Below are 18821 nucleotides of genomic sequence, written 5' to 3' on the forward strand. Positions count from 1 at the left end.
GGGGCCTCCTGATTAAGCAGGGGATTCACGATCCAGCAAAGGGGCCTCCTTACCCCAAGACAGCACCCTCCTGTTCCATCACTAGGTTTTGTGATGCACAGAGGGTTCTCTGTATCCAGAACAGGATCAATCCGATTCACAAAGAGGGCTTCCAAAGGCGATAGAGGCTTCGGCGGCAGCTGAAAGCAAGCATCGTCCGGGGACAGGTCATCGTGATACGAAGCAGCGGCTTCCTTAGGCATGAGAGCGGTCTCCTGGTCTAGAGTAGGGCCTCCTGTGATGTTAAAGGTGTCTGCTAACTCCGGTCAGGGGCCTCTTAGCTCATACGAGGCCTCCCGAGCCAGCAAGGGGTCTCTTTGAAACAGAAGAGCGCCGTTGATCCCGAATATGGGTCTTCATGAATGTTAACGGTTTTCTGAGCCTGATTTTGAACCAGTTATAGGGGGTCCCCTTCGCCCGAGTTTCACATGCTATGTGAAGTTACCCATCATTCAATTCAAGGAAAAGGATCCTCACAAAACTTTGAGGCGGATAAAACAGTCTGCCCCTCTGACTCCCTCCTGATGCGCCGCACCTGTACTTCCCCTTCCCTGCCCCCAAATGGAAACCGCCAAGGGTACGCTGTTCAAAACCTTAATATCTCGTCACGATAATGTTGCACAACCAGTCGATGATCTATGAAAATTATGCACCGTGGCGCACTTGCAGAAAAAAAATGCGCGCGACATGTGCATGCCGTCTGTGCCCTGGGGCGAGTCTGTCACGAGGTGGTAGCACTGCTAGACATTACGGTTGCTAGCGTGCCTTCGTGCCTTCGAGTGGCGGCGAAGCCACCACGGACTTTGATACTGTCGCAGCCCCGGGCTCCCGTTTCGGCCAAGCTCCGTCCGCCTTCCTGCGCACAGTACGGGACGTGACCGGTGACGGTACGTGACGAATATCCTTTACCATTTAACAAGGCTGGTCTGTCGGCTGACATGGTTGCGTTTCGGATTGCGAACAATATAGCTGGGCCCGTTCGACGTAGCAACAGCATCACGACAGTGATTGCATTGCTTGTGTACTATGTGTGAGAGCGCCGATAATTTAGTACGCTGACGCTTCAAACATCAGCATATGGGGGGCCAATGTGTCAAGGAATTAAAATGTTTTAGTGGCAAATTCAAGTAGAAATCCTCCCAAAACATTTTTGCAGGGAGAACTCGGTTGGAGATTCAGCACTACTTTGTCAAATAAGTGTGCATGTCTATATGGTATATGTGCAAGCTTTAGCACATCAATTTTTAGATGTCAGGTGCAGTGGATCAATTTTAGTTGCGTGTTTGGTCCATGTGGTGTGTTGTCTGGAATACACAAAATGGATGTTGTACAGTTGTTGAAGGTTTCCCCTGTTAATTGTGTGGTGAAGTAGATAAACTTCCAATGCTGTTCATGTCCATCATCCTCTATAGACTATGCAATGCTGTGCTCCCAAACTACTTATAGTATCATTAGGGGATGCCTGAAGCAGTGGAGATGAACTTAATCATCACCTTGTCAGCCAATCAATGATCAACTCAGTCTCATAGCAATTAGTTGAACCTAATGTAGCAATATAACTATTGTATTTCTAATGGATACAAAATAGTCAGACACAAATGTTTTGGTGAAAGGGATAAGATGATATAATTATGTTATTTCTAAGACAGTGGTCTTGTCTGGTCTAAAAAAGTTGACTGTTGAAAAGGTATAGTCTGGTTGGATATTGTTGATTTTAGTAACAGTAAATCTTGAGTATATGTGTCACTTCAGTGACATTCATGGATATCACATGTCAGCTAAAAACTCACCTTGCTGCATGCATTTAATTAATCAAGTCTTATTTGTACCTGGTAACTAGTTGACTGGTACCTTTTGAATAAAGTTGTAGCCTACACCCATAGAGCTCTGAAATGAACAAAGATTTGATGTTGATTCATAGATGTAGCAGAGGTGAGGGCTATTGGGCTCCCTACCCCCCAATCCCCCACCCCACCCACCCCACCAGTCAGGAGTTTTTTTTTCTAGATACTTGGCATCACCTCAGTAACTTAGTAAAAATTTGCAGGATTTGAGAGAAAATTGGCACTTGCCCCTGCCTCACACTTACAAAAATGTTGGATGGATCCATCCATCAGCCACATGATGGAACATGGTTTTGGACAGAGTACTCCCCAAAACTGAACTATTCTTTGGTAATCCATGATCATCAGAATATGATGTCTTAAGCTATCATGAGACATACTGAGATATACATATAATGGGATGTACTGACAGAGTGTATACATTTACTGCAAAATACCCTTGAGCTTGCTTTGGTACCCATAGAGCAATCAGTATGGTCAAGCAGATTTAGAGAAGTCATAGACAGGTGAAGTAGTCCACAAGGCATCACTTTTCAGTAGAATTCCATTAGATAATACCAAATATTTTCCATGTTGTCATGCTGACCATGCTTACCCAGGGTAGTCTTGGTCCTCTGGGTGCTCACATCTTGTTGCTGACCAGGTGCTGTCTCCGCCTCCCAGGCGTGGAGATGAGTGCCTCCATGAACATTCTGCTGTACACTGTGCGCAAGAAGTTCTCGTCAGTGCAGCACGTGTCGACCGACACAGTGTACTCGTGGCTGTACCCGCGGCCGCGGCCCGACCTGCTGCTGCTGGACACGCGCGCCGCGGCCGAGTTCGGTATCAGTCGGCTGCCGCACGCCGTGCACGTGGACCCGGACAGCGACGAGCCGACGCTGCGGCGCACCGTGGCCGCCCTGCTGCCGGCCGGCGTCGACAAAACTACCATCGCCTGTTACTGCTCCGTAGGGTACCGCTCGGCCACGGTCGCCACGCGGCTCAACGGTCTGCGCGCCGCCAGCCCCGAGCTGCCCAACTTCGAGGCGGTCAACATCGAGGGCTCCATCTTCAAGTGGGCCAACGAGGGCAAGCCGCTAGTGGACGCCGCTGGCGAGCCCACGCGCTCCGTGCACCCGTACAACTCCGTGTTCGGGCGCCTGCTGAAAGCCGAGCTGTGGCAGTTCCCTCAGCAGCACTAGAGACGATGCTATGCGTCCTCCTTCTTCTGCAGGTGAGCCGGCGGCGGCGCGGTATCCGCCGATTGCCAGAGCGTCTGCCTCTCTCCGGCTCGCGTGCGGCATCGGCAACGCTGCGACGCAACATTTCACCGCTAGCCGCCTGGGTGTCCTGGTAATGCGGCCGTCGTACATCGCGCGATGCACGTTCCACGTTGTTCACGTTTCGCTGGTGGTTGACGCGCTGCCGGTGGTCCGTTTGCAGTGTGCGTGTGCCGTGTGGGGTGACTACCTGATCCAGAGCATCCGGGGTGAAGTGGAGGCCGGCAACTACACCTACTACAAGCTGCAGTGGGACGGGCCGGTTACTGTCATTTTGGAGACGCTGTGAGTAGCCCCGCCAGCCAGTTGGACTATTAATATGAAGAAATTAGAGGTAGCATTTGGTGCTGGATGGAAGCGAGCTCTGGTGTTTTAAGGGCACGATCCCATTTTACAACTTGACGGGGCTCTGGTGGCTACTGCCGTGAGGAATGGGGTCTAGGACACGGCTATTGTAAGTTGCATGTCTGAGATGGTCCTCATCAATAAGCTGTCGTGACACAGCTTAGGCACGAGGACATGGTCACATGAAGTAGAAAGCTTCTCGATGTCTTATCCTTCCAACTGAAAGGCATGCACTTCACACACGGATTGTCAGTCGACTAGCGGTTGGTCAACAATGTTCGCGCGACGCGTTGTGGACGCCGCTGAGAGCAGGCCGGTGTGTCCAGCTGTGTGTGGCCAGCAGGCAGCGATGTTGCCGCGCGGTCGGTGCGCCGCACGAGGGCCGCCCCAGCAAGCGGCAGCCGTGCTGACTGACGGCACGCTCGCCCACAGGCGTGGCGACGCCGACCTGTACGTGTCCGAGACGCACCTGAAGCCCAGCTTCGAGCCGGACCAGTTCGACTTCAGCTCGGCCACCTGCGGACTCGACTCGGTGGACATCCCCAGGGGGTGAGTACGCGGGCCCGCGCGCCGTGTGACAACTGGCGGTATGACGATCGAGGTTCTCAGCAGGTCAGCAGATCAGTCGCGCTATGCACAGCCGTATGTGGGGCAAAACCAGCCTAAACGGGACCGTAGTTTCCTTGTCCGCAGTGCATGCTTGCACTTGATACAAGCAAGAGAGGTCTCCAGCGCCGGTTTTGGCCATTATGAGTTCGGAACTCTTGTGCTGATATCACCGCTGTTATAGATATCATTTAAATGTACTAGCGATTGCCAAAATGACGTCATAGACCAAACGTTGGTTATATTGTCGAAACTCATTTAGTATCGACAATTTCACCAATATTTACATGCTGACATTTGAGCTACACTCGAAGATAGTCAGCCAAGCAGGTCTACATCACGCCCGACGCCGTGCTGACGGAGCCGGCCTGTGTTCGGCTATTGGTCGGCGCCCTGACGCCGGTGTGCCGCCGCCGCCAGGTGTCCCCGTCCGCTGGGCGTCTCGGTGTACGGTCACCCGTCGGCGACGCTCTCCTCGTACGAGCTGCGCCTGGTGTTCAGGCACCCGGACTACCTGGACCAGTTCACGCTTCGCGAGCACAACGACACTGAGGACGAGCTGCTGCGGGCGCTGCGGGACCGCACTGGCCACTCCGAGGTCAGCCGCGCGCCTCGATGGCACAGGGTCCGTCAAAGGGAGGGGGCGGCACTGCGGGATCGCACTGGCCACTCCGAGGTCAGCCGCGCGCCTCGATGGCACAGGGTCCGTCAAGGGGGGGGGGGGAGGTGCTGCGGGACCGCGCTGGCCACTCTGAGGTCAGCCGCGCGCCTCGATGGCACAGGGTCCGTCAAGAGGGGGGGGGGGAGGGGGGGGGGGGCGCTGCGGGACTGCGCTGGCCACTCCGAGGTCAGCCGCGGGCCTCTTTGGCACAGGGTCCGTCATGGAGTGTACGGGGTCAGGGATATGTGGATGTCGGTGAAGTAACAGACGGTCTAACATGCATCTGGTATTCGCCCCGTATTTTCTTTGTGTTGTTGGCAGTGCACGCCCATAGAGTTGTAACCTATTTTTCCGGTGTTTCAGACGCACGAGGAGTTTCGTCTGCTGGATTTGATATGGACTTTCGTGGAGGTGTTTTTGGAAGTGCTGCTGTTATAGATATCACTATTCGTACTAACAAAAGGGTGCGATTTGCTACTTAGGATCACGTGACCGCGCAACAGCCTGGCTAAAGCTGACTGGTGGTGCTAACACACTGGCGATGTTGTAAGAAATATATTTTAACAATCTAGCCAAGTGACAACGTAGACACGATGTCCGAGAGCGTAACGCCTCCCAGCGAAGCGGCACCCGCCGCGGAGGAGGGAACGGAGAAGCCGTCCTCCCAGGCCTCCCAACCGGAGCCGTCAATCCAGCGGCCGGAGCTGGAGGTGAAGCCGGCTCTGCTGCGCCGCCTGGAGACGGTGACCAAGGGCGCCATGCTCGAGTACGAGACGCAGATGCTGCTGGACCTCCTGCACGAGGACGGCTTGCTGGTCACGGCCAAAGGGCTCGGCCTGGAGCGGCTGTTCGCGGCGCTGGTGCGCGTGCTGTGCGACCCGGCGCAGCTGGTGCTGGTGCTGGGCACCAGCCGCGCCGAGGAGGAGCACGTGACGTCTCAGCTGGAGGCCGACGGCTGCAGCCCGCTGCCGCGCGCCGTCACGGCGGACACGTCCGTCACAGACAGGTACAGAGCCGCCAGCCGGTGCGGCGCGGTGCGGCCGTCACGGCGGCGGACGTGCGGGACATTACGCCGGTGCCGCCGGCGTGGGACGCACAGGCGTGGTGGTGACGCAAGTGCAGCGCGGGGTACCGTCCACACGGCGGAGAGGAGCACATGCGGGAAAGCACACAGGGGAAGCGCACATTAGTGGGATCTGAGAGTGCCAGCAGTGAGGCTCGTTGTCGACGCGAGGTTTGGTGCGGTGCTGCCAGCGCAGAGTACGCTGATAGCGTTTCGCACATAGTTCATCGTGGTGCCGCCTGGATGACGAAGTTTTACGACGCGTATAGAGAACACAGTGGTACTTTCACACATCACATTACACGGTCTAGTATCCTTGAGAATTCAGACAGAAAGGCTTTGGTTTATGGTTTCAGGGGTGTGGGCGCTACTGTGAAATGCGCAACCGGGAAAGGAAAAGATTACCCAGGTTGTTGAACGTAGTGCCAGTCTGTCACGGAGAAAGGCGCTCGTGATATGCCACTCCGTGCATGCCACATCTAACGATTGTAGAGGGAGCCACGTTGGTGCCGCATTGACACCAATATGGGATATTCCAGGGGATGGTCATGGGGTATTCAACGGTCGGCATCTGCCGGTGCAGAGACATCGGCAAGTGCCGTACATCAAGCCGAAGCCAGCTATGTATGCTCATTACTACAGTCGTATTTTCCTGCCAAAGAACCTCGGTTAAACATTTCTCGCATCCTGTTCAGGGAAGGTCTCGAAGAGCAATGTAGGAGCCTCCGTGGCACGCCGGGCGCACTGAACGCACGTGGCTGAGGGCGTCCCCACGTTAGCCAGTATGGTTTTCCTGGTGCGGCCCCACCCGGCCGTGTGGGGCCGCCTCTGGGCGCGTGACCTCCTCCATGTGGTGTCGCCTCTGGGCGCGAAGCCGCCGCCGCGTGGTGCCGCCTCTGGGCGCGTGACCTCCGCCGTGTGGTGCCGTCTCTGGGCGCGAAGCCGCCGCCTCTGGGCGCGAAGCCGCCGCCTCTGGGCGCGTGACCTCCGCCGTGTGGTGCCGCCTCTGGGTGCGAAGCCGCCGCCGTGTGGTGCCGCCTCTGGCGCGGACATCCGCTGTGTGGTGCGCCTCTGGGCGAGTAGCCGCTGCCGTGTCGCGCATCCGTTCGTCCTCGGCGCGTGCCGCCCGCTAAAGCAGTCGCTCTGGCCTGGCCGGCAGGCAGCAGGTGTACCTGCAGGGCGGCGTGCTGTTCGTCACGTCCCGGATCTTGGTGGTGGACCTGCTGACAGAGCGGTGCCCCGCCGACCTGGTCACCGGCGTGCTCGTCTACCGCGCCCATGGCGTTGTCGAGTCCGCCCAGGAGGCCTTCATACTGCGACTCTACCGCCAGAAGAACAAGGTGATGCGGTCGTCACGAGGGTGGCGCTGCTGAAGGCGTCTGGAGAGTGTGGTGCGTTGTTTGGCCCGGCGCACGGGCGGATGTGCTCCACATGCCTCCTGACTGTGTGTGTTATGTCAAACTGGCTGCCCGTGTATGGGGTCAAGCGATGTTTTGTCTCCGTTGTCTGTGGACCGGGCGAGCACTTGGTGAGAGGCTGGGTGTACCACTGACCTGATCTTGCACTGGTGGCTGACGGCAGTTAGCGTGGCAAAAAACTCAGAAAGAGGGAGGGAGTCATCTGTGGCGACTCTGCACTCGATCCGGTTACCACTCAGAGAGAGGGAGGGAGTCATGTGTGACGACTCGGCCCTCAATCCGGCTACCACGGAGCTCTCAGGACGCCCTCCGGTCGCCATCACGGGCTGTGACCTTTGTGAATCTGACGTTACGTGCTCCCTCGGCTTCGATTTCAAACATTGGCGTCATGGCGTCGCACGTTGGCGGCCGACCCGCTGGCGGTCCCGCTGGCAAGAGAGCGACGAGAAGACATGGCAGAGATTAAGCCAACGACAAGAGCTTTCTGTCCAATAGACTTCTGTCCAAACGGTGCTGAATTTCGCACCAGGGTCGCTTTGCCCCTTCATTCCAAGCCTCGCCCATCCCGGCTGGGCTAAGCTCATGCTTCCGTCGCCTTTCAGACTGGCTTCATCAAGGCCTTCTCTAGTTCGCCGCTGTCCTTCACATCCGGCTTCTGCCAGGTCCAGCGGGTCATGCGCAACCTGTTCGTGCGCAACCTGTACCTGTGGCCGCGCTTCCACCTGCAAGTCAACCAGGCGCTGAAGCAGTGCACGGTATGTACAGGTCTGCCCGGGGCACCGACCTCTCTCGACCAGGGTCGGGCTCCGAACTTGCCGTCGTGACGTGGCTCTAGTGCTTGTCGTGGATGATGATGAAGACTATTTGGGGCAGTGTGAAAGGCTGGGCGAGAGTATCTCGGGCCGGTCGCAAATATTGTGACGTAATCCCGGCCACGGGTGGCCTCGATCTCAACTGATACGGATGCCTGGTGTTGGTGAAGGCCTGATGGTGCCAGAATGGCTGCGGATGTGGAATGTTTGGCGAATGCCGGTTTTATGATAATGTGTGGAATTCGAACGGTATTTTTATCGCTCATGGATGGTTATTTTATTTTTGATGCAAGTCGTACCCGCTTCCGTAAATTTATTTACGCCACGGAGCTCAGCATTTGCCACTTTGCCTCCCCTTGCGGACCGGGGACTAGCGCCTGACCGCGTATTATTTGAACTCGGGCATTCAGGGCTGATCTGACTGAGTAGACTTGCCCGACATACAAAGCCACAGCTGCTGACCAGTGTGGGACGCCGCCGCAGCCGGATGTGGTGGAGATCCGGGTGAAGATGACGCCGCTGATGACGTCCATCCAGTCGGCGCTGCTTGACCTCATCAACATCACTGTGAAGGAGTTCAAACGGCTGAACGCGTCGGTGGGTTCCGCAGGCGGGCCGGCAGCCGGTCGGTGCTGTGGCTGGCAGAGGCGAAGCGCACGTCTTTGCAGACTGTGTGCTCAGACCAGCCGCCAGTGTATGCGTCACAGTCCCAATTTTCCCCTGGATATTGCTGGGCTCGAACCCGGGTCTTCTTTATTGCGAGTCCGGCGCTCTACCAACCGAGCGTGTCCTTCCCAGTTAGCTCGCAAAATGCCTGGAAACGGACAGCTCCATGGCTTACTGCGATAACTCAGTACATCTACACACAACTGTCTGCTGTAACGGTTGTCGGTTGCCTTACTGTATTATACCGTACTGCGACAGCTGTTCGCAGAATGGTATAATCACGGTGTTTATCTAAGTAGAGGTGACATTGTGGTGATGCTGCAACTTTGCAGAAACAAACCGCTTGCCTCAACACCTTTAGTACAAATTTGTCTGGTAAATATTTGATATTAGGCCATATACTTCCTTGTACTGTTTGTGTTACATCTTGACACTGAACACAGAATTAATATTAGATCTAGCCCGAGGCACCGGCGGGTGGCCGAGTGACCGTGGCGTCTGCTGCGCAGCTGGACTGGGACACGATGACGGTGGAGACGGTCATCTCGCGCGCCTTCCACAAGATCTCGCGGCTGCGCCTGGACCCCGTCTGGAACCAGCTGAGCGCGCGCACCCGCCAGCTGGTGGCCGACCTGCGCACGCTGCGCGCGCTGCTGCTGGCGCTGCCGCAGCTCGACTGCTGCAGCTACTACCAGCTGGTGGCGGCGCAGCAGACGGCCGAGCGGGCGCTCAACTCGGGCTGGGCCATCCTGGACGCGGCCGAGACCGTGTTCGTGGACGCCAAGCAGCGCGTGTTCGGCGACGCGCAGCCGGCGCCCAAGCGCGCGCGCGGCGACGGCGGCCGACCGCAGGGTGAGGCGCGCGCGCGGGGCCGAGAGCGCCGGCGGGCGGAGCGAGGTCCTGACCGGGCGGGCCGGGTGGTGGTGGGCGAGCCGGCGGTCTGTACTGTGCCCGGGCTGGACTGCGGCTGACGGTGGCCCTGGAGCGGTCAAACGGGCCTGGGTCAGGACAACGTGACGACCCGCGTCGGGCTGACTGGCCGTGGATGTGTGGGCGCGCTGGGCAGCCCGCTGGCTGGCAGGCGGCCGAGGGTACGCGTAGGGAGTGCGCCCCTAGTCACAGACCCCGGCCCTGCACGGTCGCGTAGGCGGCGGTTTGCCGCCGCCGGCCGCGTGTGCTTACGGTCCTACCCGCCCCCCCCCCCCCCCCCCCCCAGTGCTGCACATGGAGGTGCCTCCCAAGTGGTCGGCACTCTCCGAGGTGCTGGCGGAGATCCGGGCCGAGGTGACCGCGGCGGCAGCCGACGCCGACCCGCTCTTGGCCGACAAGGTGCTGATCGTGGCCGCCGACCTGGTCGCATGTCGCCGCATCAAGGAGGTACGCTGGCAGCCGGCTGGCGTCGGTCCGGGCGGCGCGCGCGGCGCCGCCGTGCTCCCTCCCGGCGCGCGCGGGGATGGGCCGCCGCTGGTGTGACATTAACATAGTAAAGACACCATCAGTTTTCGTTTAGTTTAAGATACGATTAGTTTTCTTTTAGTATGGGACACAATCAGTTTTCTTTTGTGGTCGTAATTTTCTTGAATTTGCTTCGCAATGTTTGGCCGTGGGGAACGAGTCAAACTGTCTCATCCATGTGACGTGTATGGGATTTTATCACTAAATTCGATACGATGTTGCTTAAGTCAAAATTGGCCAATCGTCGTTTCGAAATCACGTGTTCAGCATTCACTCTTTGACCGCATTCGAGCGTGATTCCTTCCTGGGCGTGACCCGTCGCGTGTGAACTATTCCCAGGTTCTGACGTTGGGGGCGCAGGCGGCCCTGTGGCGCCGCTTCCAGCAGCAGCTGGCGTCGAAGTTCGGCGAGGATGCCTTCGTGCCGAGCTCGGCCGCGGAGGAGCCGGCGGCGGCCGACGGCGCCCGACAGCCGGCCGAGCCGGCCCCGGCCGACGCCGAGCAGACGGTGAGGCTCGGCCGTCGCTGCGGCGCGGCTGGAGGGAGGGCGGCTCGTGGCAAAGGTGGCGCATCGACACCTCTGTGTCGCGTCGTCGCCGACACCCCCGGGCTGTCGATGTTCTCATGAACCTCTCTGTGTTGTTCGTGCCCTTCCCAGCACATCCGCGTATTTGCCTTCTCGGCACCCTACCGCGCTCCATGTTGTCGCAGTTATTCGTATATTTCGAGGTAGAGGTGAAACAATCTGTTTTTTCTTCACTGTCCAAAGAAATCACGTTTTTTGTTGCGTAGTGGCGAGAAAAACACTTCATCTCTTTCATGCCGGGTTGATCCCCCAAACGAACCTTGTACTGTTCCCCGCGTCATGCTGTCACTGACCCCACCGGCCTTGGCCGTGTGTTCAGCGGAAGGGGGACGGCGACGCTGACGAGCTGCTGGTGACCATGCCGTCCTCGCCGCTGCTGCTGCTGCTGCCGGCCCGGGAGGCGTCCGACCCGTTCCAGCTGCAGCGCTCGCTCCAGCAGTGCCGGCCGCGATATGTCGTCCTGTACGACCTGGACGTGGCTGTGGTCCGCACGCTGGAGGTAAGTGCGGGCAGAGGCGGGCCTGGTGCGGCCAGGCGGGCTCAGAGGGCCGGGTACCGTATCGTCCTGACGGCTGCGGCCAGGCGAGCTCAGAGGGCCGGGGACCGTACCGTCCTGACGGCTGCGGCCAGGCGAGCTCAGAGGGCCGGGTACCGTATCGTCCTGACGGCTGCGGCCAGGCGAGCTCAGAGGGCCGGGTACCGTATCGTCCTGACGGCTGCGGCCAGGCGAGCTCAGAGGGCCGGGTACCGTATCGTCCTGACGGCTGCGGCCAGGCGAGCTCAGAGGGCCGGGGACCGTACCGTCCTGACGGCTGCGGCCAGGCGAGCTCAGAGGGCCGGGTACCGTATCGTCCTGACGGCTGCGGCCAGGCGAGCTCAGAGGGCCGGGTACCGTATCGTCCTGACGGCTGCGGCCAGGCGAGCTCAGAGGGCCGGGTACCGTATCGTCCTGACGGCTGCGGCCAGGCGGGCTCAGAGGGCCGGGGACCGTGCCGTCCTGCCGGCTACGGACGGTCTTGTTTGGCCGTGGTTTGTAGCTGCGTAGGCGCTGGCTCTCCCTGCTGGTGCCCTTGTGACCGCTCGTGGACTCCAGCTGTCGACACGTGTGCGGCGTGATCTCTCTGTGCCCTTGTGACCCGGCAGCGCGGGCGCCGTGTGTGTCGCCGCATCACGTGATGCCTCCGACGGCAGGTGCACCAGGCGGCCACGCCGGAGCGGCCGATGAGGGTGTACTCGCTGATGTTCGGCGGCACTACCGAAGAGCAGGCCTACCTGACGGCACTGCGCACCGAGAAACAGGCGTTCGAGTACCTGATCGGCGAGAAGTCGTCCATGGTGGTGCCCGAGGAGCGCGAGGGCCGCGACGAGGCCAACGCGGACCTGGAGCGCGGCGCGCCGGCCGAGGAGGAGGCGGCGGCGGCCGCCGGCTCGCGCCAGGGCGGCGTCCGCCCGCCGCCGGCCGAACCGCCGCGCGTCATCGTCGACATGCGCGAGTTCCGCTCCGAGCTGCCGGCGCTGCTGCACCGGCGCGGCGTCGACATCGTGCCGGCCACCATCGAGGTGGGCGACTACATCATCACGCCGGACGTGTGCGTCGAGCGCAAGTCCATCAGCGACCTGATCGGCTCGCTGATGTCGGGCCGACTGTACGGCCAGGCGCTGGCCATGGGCCGTCACTACCGCCGACCCGTCCTGCTCATCGAGTTTGACCAGGACAAGCCGTTCACGCTACAGGTGACAGCGCCGTCGGGCGCTCGCCGTCCGGCCGGGCTGGATGGGCCGGAGAGGGCGGTGACGTCGTGCAGTGGTTGATGTTGGCGATGTTTCTCAAGCGCTTGCGGTTGTGAAGTCACACGGCAGCGATGTTTGCAGGGATGGTCTGAATTGCAGCATTTGTTTTCTGCTGCTTTCTGCTGATGTTTTGCGAATGTGGCTGGAATTACGTCATTGCTTATCTGCCATTTTCTGTTCATGATTGGCGGAAAAGGTGGAATGGCTTCGCAACAGTTGCCGAACGCTATTCAGATGGTGCGGCTGGATGTGGCCGGGAGTGGCAAACTGCAATGCCATGGGAATACCTTCCTATCTTTGACCGTGTCTGACGGTTGTTTTAGCGTGAAGCACTTGACCAGCGCAGCGCCAGCGGATGGTGACGTCCGTGCTCGCTCCTGCAGGGCAAGTACTACCTGTCGAGCGACATGTCGTCGGCGCAGGTGGTCAGCCGGCTGCAACTGCTGACGCTGCACTTCCCCCGGCTGCGGCTCATGTGGTGTCCCTCGCCGTACGCGTCTGCCGAGCTGCTGCACCAGCTGAAAGTCGGCGAGCCGGAGCCCAGCCTGGCCGAGGCGCGCGCCGCCACCGCCGACCGCGCCGACACGCTGGCCGAGGATCGCGTCAACCCGCAGGTACTGCCTGCTGCCGCGCTGTGCTGCGTCGTGCTGCGCTGTGCGAGGGCCGCGCTGTGCCATGCTGCCTGCTGTCGCGTTGTGCTGCTGCTGCTGCGGCGGTGTGCGGTCGTCCCAGGTGCCGGCGGAGCAGTCGACATACGGGTGCTGCTGGCGACAATGGTCGTGTCTGTATGACAGGGCAGTAGTTAGCGGCGCTCCCAGCGCCTCACCTAGCCTGTTGTAGCACGTCCGGTGACGTTTGTTGGCGACTGATCATAGCCGTCGCCGGCGAGTTGTGCAGGCTGTCCCAGCGCCGCAATGGCCATTGGCCCGCTTCATTTCAGATTCGGGACTTCATCAGCAAGCTTCCAGGCATAAGGCCGAAGACTCTATATGCCTTGCTCAACAAGATAAATTCGCTCATGGACCTGATTCAGATGACCAAGGTACGGTAGTTACTCGAGCCATTTGTCGCTCCCAGACACGGAAAGATCTGCAGAGTCGTTTTCTGACTTGAGTGCACTCCATGTAGTTCACAGCCTTAATTAACTCGACTGATATTATTTCCGCTAGGTAAACAAAGGACACGGAATGTGACGCGAGGAATGGATGTCACGGGGTTCGTGTGTTGGCTTTGTTTTTGAATTATTCCAAACGTTTTGATTCAGTGGGTTTCTGAGATCAGATTTCAGGCTAAGCAATTTTTGTTGTGTGAGGTCCCCACCGAAGTCTGGTGGTAGTACAACCGCCCTACGGCGTACTTTTCTGTCTAACCCGTAGGGTTCACCTGTTTTTGCAGAGCTGGGAACCGAATTACATCATGTAAATTTAGACGAAGCCGGCACCGAAAGGTTGTTTAATTATCTTTTATCAATCCATTGACCGCTCTTTGTCTGGAGAAGTGGACTCTCGCATTGCACCTGGTCAAAGTTTTCATTCACGGTCCGCCATGAATGTTTCCGACTTCCGGCGCATGCTCAATGGTCTCAATAGCTCAATCGGCAGCGTACCGGATCCGTAATCGAAAGGCGGTGGATTGGAAGCCGGGACGCTCTAGGGTTTCCCTACCAGTTTCCTACGGAATATACCAAATGTTTGCTAGCAGCCAAGTGCGGTTGGTGTTAAGCAGTATACGATTCCTTGAGAGTTTCTTGCAAAAATTTGGGACATGGCATTTAGTTAAATTTTCAATGCATTCACTATGGCTCTGAGTGTGTGTTCGAAGCTAGTTCAGCCAAGCAGTGGTGCGGTTCTGGAATTTTCTCCCAGTTCCCTATAGAATATGCTGAATTATTTACTTACAGCCAACACATGCTGTTATTGTTATGCAGTGTACATTGTCTTGAGTTTCTTACAGCAAGTTCGGGGCTTAACATTCATTAAGATTGTAAATACATTTGCTATCGTAGTAACTGCGCTGCACCACCCTCAGTCACCGGCGCCAAATATTTAGTGTAAACAAAAACTTTGCTTGCATTGCACATCTGGTGTATTTATATTGCGGGTCATGCACTGAGCTTCGTTCTACGTGGCATCTATGATCCTGTGTTACGGGAGCCCTTGACCCCACCACCCTGTCGTAAGCATTCAGTTCAACGGTGTAACTTTGTGACGAAAGGTTAACGTGCGGCAATGCGCGGCACGGTCTGCCTTGCCCTCTGACCTCAGTTGAAAGCAATAAAAACTGGCGTAAAGACAAGCGAAAAGCCATCGTGGGGTTACATGCCATTTGGAGAGTTCTGCGGTCCTCACACGTCTCCCTGTCGCCTCTGTCTCCAGCTCAGCCAAAACGGGCCGACGGTGGACGCTGTCGTGCGCACGCGGCGGGTGAGGCTGGGGGTGGGGGTATTCGTACCGCTCAGAGTGTTTGCTGGTTCAGTTGGCCGCCGTTCGCGCCGTCTCGCTCACCTGTGAGCGACCCCCGCGCCGCAGGAGAGCCTGGCCGAGGTGCTCGGCTCGGAGACGGACGCCGGACATCTGCACGAGGCGCTGCACACCAACCTGGCCGCCTCGGCAGCCGCGGCCGCTGGAGACGCCTCGGCCAGGCGGCCGGCGGCGGCGGGCCGGACGGCGCGCGGCCGCGGCGGCCGGCCCCGCTTCTGGCGCGGCAAGAACAAGAAGAAGTCGTGAGCGGGGCCGCGGCGGCCGGTCCCGCTTCTGGCGCGGCAAGGACAAGAAGAAGTCGTGAGCGTGACCCGGCCGGCCGCGCTGGGCTGCTGCTCGGTGCTGCCGAGCACCAGGTCAGAGGACCGGTGAGCGGCCGGGCCGTCTGCAGCGCTAGTGACCGTCTGCAGCGCATGTGGCGAGGTCAGGGCGGCCTCCACTGGATCGCTGTGTTGTTTCGTTGCGGTGGCGTTTCTTGCTTGCACGAATAAATGAAGGAATGGCTATCACTGGAGTTGGAGAGTGACGATTCGGGACATTCTCGTATGAAGGCAAGATTCTGGACGTTCTCGTATGACGTGAAGTGATGTGTGCCCTCCTGGCGATCGTGCGGCAGTGGCGATGCTCGCAGCGTCGCATATTGGATCGACCGACTCAGGCAAAATGACCTATGATGATGACGTATGTGGACGACGTGCCACATGGCATCGTAGGCAAAAGACTGGTGCTGATGAGGCGCCGAACTCTCGTCTCTATGAGTAGATGTCCTATCATGGACAGTTCATAATGTGCAAACGTGTTTCTCCACTGGCGCCGTCCGGTTATTCCGGCAAGCCCTGCTGGCCTCAGTATTTCGCCACCCTTGACGGAGCGGTGAGAGTTAGTACGACCCCGATGTCGATCCCTCAGCGCACGCGCCACAGTAAAATAGTGAAAACTGGTCAAAAGTCCGGTGCTCTTATATAAACCCGTCGTTCTGGTCATTGTGCAGTGTGTCACGGTTGATGCGTCAGATCGGGTCAAATGAGGTCGTGACACGCTTTGGCCGTTCTTACGCAGCTTGGGAGATGTCCGCGGAGCAGATGTGGCATAGGTCGATGACCTCGCGCTTACGAGCTTTGTGCGAAGCAATGTTATCGGCACATTATGAAAGGTCCACTCATTATGGCCTGAGCGGCTTGCAGACTTGAACTGCTGTGACCTTGGCCTCGAATGGCTGTTCGACAACACCGACATAGCCATCACCATCGGCGCATCCCAACCGCCGTGGTTAATGATGAAATTAGGTGATGATAAAGTTGATGATGGCTAATCTGACGTGATTTTTAGGATGTGACCTAATGCGAGTTTGATTTTGAGTGGCACTAGTGAATGTTACTTTAACGGATTATATGCATGATATAGCCATTTCACACATTTGGGCCTGCGGGCTAAGATCAGATGCACACGGATCTGTAAGTGTGTCCCGTAAAGCCTACTTGCCACATTTTCGTCGTGCGAGGCTTTGATGATGAGGTCATACAGTGGTAGCGTGTCCTGATCGGAGGCCGCAACTTAGAAGTCCGGTAAACAAATGCTTGCAGATGGGATGTCAAAATTTGCGTCGGAACACACTAAAACCTTCAGGGGAATCCCCCCCCCAAAAAAAAACAAAGGGCAACAACCCGTTTTCAACAATCTCCACGATGAGTTGAATTGCTCAGTTAATGCACACATGTTCAGTGTCGCCATCGTGGTCCGTATCACGAAATCGGGGGTGTTCCGCGATGAACGCGTGAATTAGAAAACGCTTGAACTAAGCAAGGCGAAGTAATCAATACTGGTCAAACGAGATGGTCAGTGGTGATAAGTAATTTTAAGCAGTGCTACGTATTACACGGATAACTACGTGAGAGCTGCCTAAACAGGCGCCGTTGCTGGACCGCTGGTTGTGCCGACAGTTATCAGGGGCGGCGCAGCAGGGGGAGACGGGCAAGTTGGCCAAAAACATGGGCAAGTTGGGCAAAACACTTGCTTCCCCTGCCGCTCGGCAGGAGTAGCAGAGGCCCCTTTTTCCCCAAACCAAAGGCATCGCAAAGGCCTCCTTCACGCATCAGATGGTCGCGATTCTAGACCAGGATGTCCAGGATTTGCAGTATGCTATGAAATGGAGACAAAAGTTTTTTGGGGGCTGGGGGCACAAGCCAAGGGTTTTGGCGTCTGTCAATTTCTCTAGCGCGTGGGTGATGGTCAACAGTTATGATTGATAGGTGGATCCTCCCCACTCACTGTGGGTTTCACTTACGAAAACAAATTAAAATCGTTAGGCCCACATTGCATGTCGTTTATATATAAGTGGGTTGAGGAATGGCTAACGCAAGTGCAAAGGCTCAGTGTGAGTTAAGTAACATATTAATGTTCCGATGGTTTCTTACAAGGTATGCGTCTAGCCGCTCTTGTGCATAGTGCCCACGATAGAGCGTAATTGTCCACCAATACGGCATTCGGTGCGTCGGACGCGTGTCAAGAACAGATGACGTGAACAGGTGTGACATTTAACACATACTGGATGGTGCTCAGTTGGAGATCCGTGACGGCATGCTTGTCGTAAAGCAAGTCATACCCAAGGTCCAAAGGTCCGCTTAAATCAGTTCACGGCTTTAGGTAAGCATCAAGGCTGCAATCGGTGAATCATCGTTCTACCGATGATGAATTATCGTTCATTTGGCATGAGGACACTGGCAGTATGCAGGCGAGGCACCATTTTGTGCACGGTCATGAGCTTAGCTGCCTTTGAAAAATTCACCACATATGGTTTCCAAGCTTAAAACCGCCGTACACGATTCAAAACAAGGTCGCGTTAATGTGAATAGCGGGGGTCGCATATTGAAATCGTATCAGAGAACGGTCAAAAGCGGTAAGAAGCTTTGCGCGGCGTGGGTTGAGCAAGGCGATGACAGGCATGGGAGGAAGCGGTTGATATTGTGCAGATGATGCTAAAAACTAAGAAAGTGGGACTCAACACCTGTAATGACCGATACCACTAGACTGAGGGGCTCACTCTGACGCCTTGACATTAAGAAAATGAAGGACCTCACAGTGATGTCACTGCGGTCGAGCCGTCAAACGAAAAAATGTGAGGAAAAAACTCGCGCGGGCACTCGAGGTCCGTTATCACCGAACGATGCATGACTGTTGACTAAAATCTAATAGACTAAGTACTCATAAAGAAAATTGCACATGCGGGTGTTTGGTTTGAAATTTAGGTCCCGATATTTTATGCACGTTTCCTCGGGATAGTTATGTCCACATTAGCGTTGAATACGCGCCAGATTGTATGCGTGAGGGGTCTGAATTGTGGTGGGCTGTGCTGGTGAGAGTCTTGCCTGCGTTGGTGTCGGACGAAGTAATGTCGTTTGCTGTTAGCCCAGTATGTCATAATGTAGTGCGCGTGTCACCTTCAGCACCTCTAGCATTTCACTGTAAAGTATCTTTTTCATTGTTAGTCGCATGGAAGAGGTGAAATCGTAGCAATATTGCGCTGTTGTAGGTAAAACCGTCTGATTAAACTGTTCGCATGAAAATGACTAACCATTTATTAGCACATTGTGTCAAGACTTGCGCTTTTTGTTGCTGAAAACTGTGGAAACTTGCGATCACTATCTCAAAAGACATTTATTGGCTTTAAGGAAGCGAAAGGGAACGTGGGTTGGGTTGTACCATGTATCATGTATATCATACACCATGTGGGTTAGCATCAGGGTGATTTACTCCAAATCCATGTAACAGACGCCGGTCTTGAGTCAGTCGCTCGGCTG

The 18821-nt window shown here is 56.8% G+C and overlaps 2 protein-coding genes across 3 annotated transcripts; both read left to right on the forward strand.

The window, feature by feature from the left end:
• The first annotated feature begins 759 nt into the window (after positions 1-759).
• On the forward strand, positions 760-5325 carry LOC119112736 (UPF0669 protein C6orf120 homolog). 2 transcript variants are annotated; one of them, XM_037237012.1, is made up of 6 exons: positions 773-926; positions 2835-3096; positions 3306-3427; positions 3920-4036; positions 4514-4691; positions 5118-5325. In XM_037237012.1, the coding sequence occupies exons 2-6, from the start codon at positions 3070-3072 to the stop codon at positions 5190-5192; spliced, it is 519 nt and encodes a 172-aa protein (XP_037092907.1). In that variant the 5' UTR covers positions 773-926; positions 2835-3069; the 3' UTR covers positions 5193-5325. The 2 variants fall into 2 exon arrangements, with proteins under 2 accessions (XP_037092908.1, XP_037092907.1); XM_037237013.1 differs by lacking the exons at positions 3920-4036; positions 4514-4691; positions 5118-5325 and having other exon boundaries at positions 760-926; positions 2547-3096.
• A 3-nt stretch (positions 5326-5328) lies between these two features.
• On the forward strand, positions 5329-15991 carry LOC119112738 (DNA repair endonuclease XPF). The gene is made up of 12 exons (XM_037237014.1): positions 5329-5760; positions 6977-7157; positions 7838-7990; positions 8531-8644; positions 9223-9565; positions 9930-10090; positions 10508-10675; positions 11073-11252; positions 11945-12487; positions 12928-13158; positions 13485-13586; positions 15073-15991. The coding sequence occupies exons 1-12, from the start codon at positions 5348-5350 to the stop codon at positions 15268-15270; spliced, it is 2787 nt and encodes a 928-aa protein (XP_037092909.1). The 5' UTR covers positions 5329-5347; the 3' UTR covers positions 15271-15991.
• Positions 15992-18821: the final 2830 nt, after the last annotated feature.

The sequence above is a fragment of the Pollicipes pollicipes genome, unplaced genomic scaffold, assembly GCF_011947565.3.
Source record: "Pollicipes pollicipes isolate AB1234 unplaced genomic scaffold, Ppol_2.1 Scaffold_7261;HRSCAF=8764_pilon_pilon_pilon, whole genome shotgun sequence".
Taxonomy (NCBI): domain Eukaryota; kingdom Metazoa; phylum Arthropoda; class Thecostraca; order Pollicipedomorpha; family Pollicipedidae; genus Pollicipes; species Pollicipes pollicipes.

What these genes read in the sequence shown, in the direction of transcription:
- LOC119112736 (XM_037237012.1), top strand. Translation starts at nt 3,070, where the DNA reads ATGCTATGCGTCCTCCTTCTTCTGCAG. An exon ending in TCGGTGGACATCCCCAGGGG is followed by an intron (nt 4,037 to 4,513) that starts GTGAGTACGCGG and finishes CGCCGCCGCCAG; the next exon opens with GTGTCCCCGTCCGCTGGGCG. An exon ending in ACCGCACTGGCCACTCCGAG is followed by an intron (nt 4,692 to 5,117) that starts GTCAGCCGCGCG and finishes CCGGTGTTTCAG; the next exon opens with ACGCACGAGGAGTTTCGTCT.
- LOC119112738 (XM_037237014.1), top strand. Translation starts at nt 5,348, where the DNA reads ATGTCCGAGAGCGTAACGCCTCCCAGCGAAGCGGCACCCGCCGCGGAG. An exon ending in TCAAACGGCTGAACGCGTCG is followed by an intron (nt 8,645 to 9,222) that starts GTGGGTTCCGCA and finishes TCTGCTGCGCAG; the next exon opens with CTGGACTGGGACACGATGAC. An exon ending in CGACGGCGGCCGACCGCAGG is followed by an intron (nt 9,566 to 9,929) that starts GTGAGGCGCGCG and finishes CCCCCCCCCCAG; the next exon opens with TGCTGCACATGGAGGTGCCT.